This window comes from Arachis ipaensis, chromosome B3 (assembly GCF_059453495.1).
Source record: "Arachis ipaensis isolate K30076 ecotype BB chromosome B3, ASM5945349v1, whole genome shotgun sequence".
Taxonomy (NCBI): domain Eukaryota; kingdom Viridiplantae; phylum Streptophyta; class Magnoliopsida; order Fabales; family Fabaceae; genus Arachis; species Arachis ipaensis.
The window spans coordinates 120,561,786-120,569,739 of record NC_142438.1 but is presented as its reverse complement, the minus strand read 5'-3'; the positions used below and the strand labels follow the sequence as shown (position 1 = coordinate 120,569,739).

Here is a 7,954-nt window from a genome sequence, read left to right as displayed (position 1 = left end):
ATAGGAGTTATATTTTAACTTAAATACCGTCCTGCAATACATAATTTTGCTGTTTTATATACTATTTCTTCATTTTTGTTGCTACAATATATTCATTTGTTATGACTTTCTTTTACCTGAGTTCTTAGATTAAAAAAAAAATACAACATACTTTTTTTTTTTTACTAAAGATAGGAGACTCGAACCTGCAACTTCTCAATTGAATATGGGGAAACTATGTCATTTGAGCTATAACTCATTGGCGATATAACATACTCTTAAAATGTGTAATTATTTATAATTACATAATTTATTTTATTCATAAGGTTCTTCAACAAATTTTTCATATACAAATGTATGAAAGGCTTTTTGATGAATAAAAGCTTGCGTTAATTTGTACTTGTCAAATTACTAGCATTATAGGTTTTGCAGAATAAAAGGCTAGTAAAGCAAATAACTTTCAGCGCTTGTTTGACACTGCTTCTGGTACAGATGATAAGTGGGATCGGTAATACTTGCTCTTTCCTCTCCCACAAAGAAGCTCGAGTTCAACATATAATTTCTCTAATGCAGCTGAGTATTCTTGTTGACTTGGCTCTGATGCTGGTCCTGTTCTCGGGGTGGTTATTACTTAGTAACAGTAGAAGCCTTGTTAATCTAAATTGTTGATTTCCCATATGAACTTTTAGAATGGATTATAAGCTGTTCAATTTATGTTTCCTTACACCAGCATCACACCAGAAATTCAATGTGACACAGCTTATGTTTGCACAGAAAGAAAAATTAATCCATGTTACCCGGATAATCATCATTGTTTGGCTAGAGATTTAGACACAACTCAGCTGCATTCTCTTACAAGTTATAAATCGGTACTGAATTTCTTTTGACCAAAGATGCATTACATCTAACAGTTCAATAAACAATAAAGCCCACAAAGACAAAGGGTATGTTTGTGAGTGTTGATTTTGGAAGGAATGGAAGGGCTAAAGATGTAAAATGAATTAACTTTACATTTTAAACCACTAATCAAAACTCACAAATACACCCTAAAAGAAAGGAGAAAAAAAAAATCCGACTTTTCTTTGACATTCTGCACAGTTACTACATTCCTTTACTAATTATATTGTCCAAATATTAGGGATACTACTTACAATCTCTAAGTGAAAACACTAGAGTTGGTGGTCAGAAAATTTCAGGTAGAGGCTTGTCTTCCAAGAATGACTTAAATAAAACAAGTGATCTTTCAGGCTGTGAGAAAGGAGCTTCATGGGAGGCCCCTCTGATGGTTGCAAATGACAGAATGTTGCCATAAACTTGAGTCCATCCACCAACCTAAACATAATAATTTCTTAAAACTCAGATTATTTTATGATATGTACATATTACATAATTTACGATGTTTTGAAACTTCTTAATTCTACACGGCTCAAGGCTTACCTGTTGACCTTCAAACCATACTCTGTAAGGGACTGTTGTATTCAGTCCGAATTGTTTTGACAGCTTTTGAACCAAGGTGCGGCTTCCGGTCAGTGGAATCACTGAATCTTGATCACCGCTATATTAAGAATAATATGTTGTTATGCTAATTAATTAGGACTTAGTACTTGATACACCTATATGGGCCTTCAGGTTCAAGTAAGCAATAGAATCAAGTAAAAGAAGGAAAATTCTAGTTCTAATTAATTACCTGTAAATTAAGATCCTAACTCCAGCTTTTAGGAGTGCTCCAACAACAGGGAGTGTAGGAACTTCCAGGTTGAGCATATCATAGTCAAGGATGCTGTTACCAACAAAATACATGTCAATGTTTACTGAGTAGACAAGTTATGGTTACTGGATTTCCAAGTTTTAAAGATCAAAGAAGCAATGACATTTGAGTGAAAAACTAATTTTTGTCTTGACAATCCTAGGATGCAACAAGGTTAATTTACACCAATATAAAGATTTGCACTACTGTATATCTTAGTGTATGAAATTTGGTGCAATTTTCATTCTCTATTTTACTGTCTTATTTTTTTTTTTTCTTTATTCATCCAAAGTTTGATAAGATTACTTGCTGCAGACATCCCACTTGCGAACTCCAATAAGCTTGGCATGGAGCACCTGCTGCACATCTCTTCTGTTCAAATAATTTGTAACTTTGTCATCTACGCACACATCAATGCTCTCATTTTCTTTCTGTTTGGCCATAGGAAGGGGAAAAAAAAAAAACTCAAGTAAAAAAGAACAAGCCAATTTGAAAAACAGTACTAGAAAATAAATGTACTCGCTCCCATAATGAGAGTACTAAATAAGGTGGTATGATGTCCAAAGAAGAAGACTCACTTGGGTTTGCGGGCAAATAACTTTGGACTGTGAAAGGACTGAGGAGATGCAAACATCAAGGGTGACATCATATTTGTCCACAAATTTGCTTGTTTCTTTGCTTACTTGGCTCATAACCTTTGAACAAATGGGGGAAACTGAATCTCTATAGTATTCACTGACATACCGAGAATAGTTACAATCTGTGGTGAACATTTCATAAGTTGAATCTGATATTAATCCGTGAGACCAAAAAAACTCAGCCCTTGAATTGAAGTCAGTGGCATATTCTACAAGTGGATTACCCAACTGCAATAATGCAAAGAGACCCTTTAAGCATTAATATTATTAGCAATATCTAAGAATGAAAGGAAGAAAGAAGCATAGTTTATAAATATATTTGGTAAATAAATTGTATATTGCTTACAGCTATGCCTTTCAGATTGAATATCTTCTCCTTTTTGTTGATCTCAGTCATGAGCTTTGCTAGTTGTGGAACATAATGGCCTGATAAAAGAGAAAATGTGTAAAGAACAAATGATAGTGATTGCTTTATGTGTAACCTGCTTTTGGAATTGGAACTGGAATCTTCTAAACATGATGAGTGAACATGATAAATGTCCACATTTACCTGCATAACTTTCACCTGTTACAAACAAGTCTCTGTGCTTGAATTGAGGGAATTTGTCAAACCAGCGTTGCAAGAATACAAGATTGTCCCTGGCTTAAGAACTCAAAAAGTACTAGCTTCAGAATTTCATAATGATTATTTGAGTAATGAGTATCCCGAAACTAAAATATTGAAACTAGAAACACTCATAAGGTAAGAGATGAAAATAATCATGTAAAGTGGCAAACCATGCAAAAGTTATGTGGCATTTTTATCACTAATTGCTGCTTTGTCTTAACTTTTTTAAAAGCCTAATCATCTTAAATAATGTACGTGCCTTTTTGGACAGAAGATAGGACTGATTATTAAAGGAGCCTTCTAAAAAGAAACCTATTTGCCTCAAAAGATTAAAAGGGAAGGGGGGAAAAAGTTCTAAAGTAATTGACGTTAATCGAAGATGGATACCTGTTATTTCATCATTCACTCTGATATAAGAGGAGCTACCTTTAGCATAAGAGAACCCCACTCCAGCTGGTGTCTCCAAATACAACATGTTTGCCACTGCACACAAAGTAACTGGATCATGTTAGGACCATTCTTGAGTTATAATGGAATGGTCAATTCAATGGAATTACCTTTGTTCCAACTATACTCATTTTGAACAAGAGCTTCCCCATCTGGCCTGAAAGGTCCATTTTCTGAGAATGCACCTACTCCAAGGGAAGAACAACCAGGTCCTGTGACAAAACATGAATGAATTATCATATACATATGACACTCTAGAAAAATTTAACTCCTTATATCCTTTCTGTTCTAGAGCATGTGTTACTTTCAAATTTTAGTACATTCATAACTCAATGTAGCTTGATATATGTATCCATACACATTAAATTATTATTGTATAGTTTCCAAAGTGACAAATATTTTGGAATGGAGAAAGTAGTTTCTTTTTTAGTCTTGGAATTTCGATTTGAGTTTCTCAGTAACATAAAATATAGTTGAAGCAAGTGAGAGATTGCAGACCTCCATTGAGCCACAGCACAAGAGGCTTTGAGGCTGGATCAGCTTCTGATTCAACAAAATAGTAAAACAGAGCCTTGTGTTTCTTGTCATCCACTGTAATATATCCTGAGAACTGTTGAAAGCCTACATGGGGTTGTCCAGGAAGATGAGAAATTCTATCTGCATGAGAAGAAGAGAGGCAGAAGATCTCCATGGAAAAACTGAGTTGTAGGAACAACACAGCCATTACTCTCCATGTTGGAAATCGGTTCATGATTCCTCAAAACAAACAACAAGAGAAGGAAACTAATGCAAAATGGTATGAGAGAGAGCTTGTGTGTGTGCGCGTGTCTTTTAAATTGTTACTGAATGTAACATGGGGTTAATGGTGGGCCAGTTTGTGATTTGGACTCTCTCCATTTCAATGATGATTACAGTTTTAGCTTTTCTTTTTTTAATCCTTCCAGGCTTGAAAATGGTGTTGAAAGAGATGTGACAGAGGCAAGGACCAGATGCAGCTAAAAGAAGATTTGTCCATCGAATTAGGCCTCTGAATGTTTTAATCTGAGTCAGCTTGTAAGCTTTATACTATGAAAAAATAATAATATAAAAAAAAAAATAGGCATTGGAATATAAGTAATAATCTACCTCCATAACATTCCTTCTCAACCACAAACACCTTGTAACCTTTTTTACTACTCCAACCTGATAAGAGAAACCTTTTTTGTTTATAGCATATATACACTCGAATGTGATCCACTGATCCCAACCTAAATAAGCCTGGTTTCTGTTGTGTAAATATTGTATGCAAAATTAACTAAGAATTTATCTATATTTTATACTTTTAGTGAATATGACTATCTTCTATTTACTAAAGATAATATGTCAATTCAACACTTAGGTGTCTAAATCTTATGTTTCAATAATAGAACTAACTGATTGGATGATGTCCCTTTAAAGTAAAGTAGTTTTAGGGTCAACTATTCATTTCTTAGAAATTGTGTCAAGATGACAAACATGGTGTATTTATATTAAAAAGATGTCTCATTTCTCTGTACCCATCAGAGTTCTGAGAGAATATGTGTACTTCAATAGCATCTTGGGGGGATATTGCAGGGTGTACTGTAGACAGAGCATGGCACTTTCCTTGGTTTTCCCAAAAAAAAAAAAAAAAAAGCTTGTTTCATTGAATAAAAATTCTCTTATTCATGAAAGTATGCGAATAAGCAAGATTGGGAACATTGTTGTTAAATAGATTGTTTTATTGAAAATCAGCTCATTCCATTCATCTAATATTTTTCCAATATTTTTTTTTTTAAACTTTGTATTGCTATATATTTGGGAATGAACTAGTTACCTTTGACAAGTTGTGAAAAAGCGTTTCTTTTCTTATATAGTGCTTCTTCCAATCCTTCTCTTTTAATCTTCCGAACATGTCCTAATACAATGGAACTATTCTCCAACCACCACCTCTCTTCAATCACTTCAATTTTTTTTGACGCACAAACTCACATGCTAGCCTCTATAGGCTTCCTTGGGGGGCCTCCTTGTATTATTTTTTCCTGCAATTTGCAGCCATGGGTAGCATAATGTATGGGATGTTTATGTTTTGGCAAACATATCGGTGTGATTGAATGGACCCAATCCAAGTACAATTGGAGTTAGATGGTCTAATCATACTATAATTGCTACAAAATCTAGTCATCTTTGAATATATAGATTAGAGATTGAAGAAGCAGATGGTATAACAAACAAACTATAAAAAGACAAATGTAATTTGTATTTATAAGGTGGGTTCTGTTATATGTTCAACTAGAGGAACTAGTAAAGGAGAAACTAAAAAAAGAATGGTCCCTACCTTGAAGCTTTTACGAAAGGCTTCAGATTTTTCATCATTAGATGCACTAGTGTAATGTCACTGGTGTTTTTTGCATTCATCTGTATTTGTCAAAATATTCTTTCGATTTTCAAAATGCAAATTCTACTACCACCGAACTCTCCAAGAGAGAGAGAGAGAGAGAGAGAGAGAGAGAGAGAGAGAGAGAAGTGCGTGTGTAGTCATTTAAGCTCCAATTTTCGTCCTTCATATCTTGTGTCAAAACAACAAGACTGAACATATTATTTATATATCAACAATTGAAAAAAAAAAAAAAAAAAGAATCGGTAAACATATTATTTATTATAAAAAAAATATAGAATTCAGCATTGGAAGTGGAGAATGTGTGAAAGAATGAAGTCTGTATAATTGCAAGGTAGAGCAGGGACTTGCCTTTTTGCTTTGTTTATTCTTTACGTTTCCAAACTTGAGAGCCCTTTTCATCCTTGCCATAAAATTACACAAAAAGTGGAGAAAAAGTTCAATCACTTTTACCCTTTATTTAACTACACAACCTTTTGCTTTCCTTCTCTTCAAGATACAGGTTTCTATGATTGCCTACGTCAACCAAACAGAACAGAACCAGTTCAGCTTCTTTGGCAAAGGGATTAAGATTAACATTAGCAAAAGCCATGTGATAAGAGCAACATATGCACCATATGAAGAATATTCAGACTTCAAACTTATTGCCATCACTGTTCACAGTTTCAAATATCAGTCCACTAGCAACCATAAAAGAAATGTAACTGCAATTTCCAACCATGATCACTAGTTCACTACCATTATTGAAGCATGTAATCTGAAATATGAAGGTGCCTATCCAATACTGACTTGAGTGGACTTTGGCTAGTGGGTTGCAGCAGCAAGACATTGGAGTCCAGTTATGGAGACAGGATTTGTGGCAGAGACAAGATTCCTCTTGTAATCTGGAAAAGAATGGCTTAGTGTTATTTTATCATACAAAAGACTAAAGCATTTTTCTGTATCATACAAAACGGCTCTGACCAGAAGGATAAACAAACCTTCGTCTCTGCCAAAAATAATTTCTAAGTAAATGAAAGGCTAAATTATATCATATATGGTGGGTTAACTTATTTATCTAACTGGTATCATTCAAAAAAGTATTTTGCTAACATGTTAAAATTATTATTAAGACGAAAAATTTAAAAAAAATTAAACACATAAGACTTGTATCAAAAACTTAAATTTTGTAATTTTTATATTTTTCCTATTGACAACAACAACAATATGATAAAGGATTTGAAAAAGAGATGCTACGGTAAAGATGCCATTTTCATGTAAAGACGTTTTTCATTTTGTAGTTGTTATTGATTTAAAAGCGTATCATTAAAAGTGTTGCTTAAAGAGAAAGTGTTACCCTTAATCGTTAACTTGGCTCTGATACCAATTTTTCAATTTCGACTTTTCTTTTTCGAAATTTCTACTACTTCTCTTGTATTTGTTATATGATAATTTATTACTAGTCCTTGATGTATATTTATAATTCTGATTTCATATTTATAGTTTTTTAATTCTGATCTAATTTCTATCATAATTATAATATTCTTTTTTGCATGGATTATTGTATATAAAATCTTTTATCTGTTTGTCTTTTTCTTTAATATAATTTCTCAAATCCTCAAAAACTTCTTTTATTTCTACACTTTCTCTTATTTCTAAATATCTTTCTAATTCTTCAATTTCATTCTCCATTTTTTCTTTCAACAGCTTTAATTCTTTTAAATCATAATATGGTTTTTCAGGCATTTATAAATTTTTTTAAATTTAATTCCAACTTGTTTATATTTATTCTTATTTCTATCTTTTTTATTATAAGATCATCAATTTCGATCTGAAGATTATTTAATTCTCTTTTATACTCCTCTATTTTACTTTTTAATTTTCTCACTCTTTTCCTTTTTATTTTATTTTCTGGTTTTTCAATCTTTTTATACTTCATAAATTAGGTAATCTTATTATAATTCCTAAAAATAATTTTGTTTAACATTATTTATTTTAGAATTTCTGCAAACTCTATCATCGCTTCATCACTATTTTCTAGAAATTCTATTAATTTTTCTAGCTCTTCAACTTCTCTTTTCAACTTGTCATAGATTATTTTTAGAGCTTCAAATGCTCTTTGATTTATTTCAGAAAACTGCAAATAATTCAAATGATTTTCT

General features: G+C 32.5%; 1 protein-coding gene across 2 annotated transcripts; it reads right to left on the bottom strand.

Annotated features, from left to right (window-relative positions):
- Positions 1-686: 686 nt before the first annotated feature.
- LOC107630855 (serine carboxypeptidase-like 45) lies at positions 687-4,218 on the bottom strand. Of its 2 annotated transcripts, none has more exons than XM_088508984.1 (10): positions 3,917-4,218; positions 3,529-3,630; positions 3,359-3,454; positions 2,915-3,007; positions 2,711-2,790; positions 2,301-2,592; positions 2,033-2,228; positions 1,667-1,759; positions 1,417-1,534; positions 687-1,311 (listed from the first exon to the last, which is right to left on the bottom strand). In XM_088508984.1, exons 1-10 carry the CDS (start codon positions 4,167-4,169, stop codon positions 1,162-1,164), a joined length of 1,473 nt encoding a protein of 490 aa, XP_088365110.1. In that variant the 5' UTR covers positions 4,170-4,218; the 3' UTR covers positions 687-1,161. The 2 variants fall into 2 exon arrangements, with proteins under 2 accessions (XP_088365110.1, XP_016189605.1); XM_016334119.3 differs by having other exon boundaries at positions 2,033-2,157; positions 2,305-2,592.
- Positions 4,219-7,954: the final 3,736 nt, after the last annotated feature.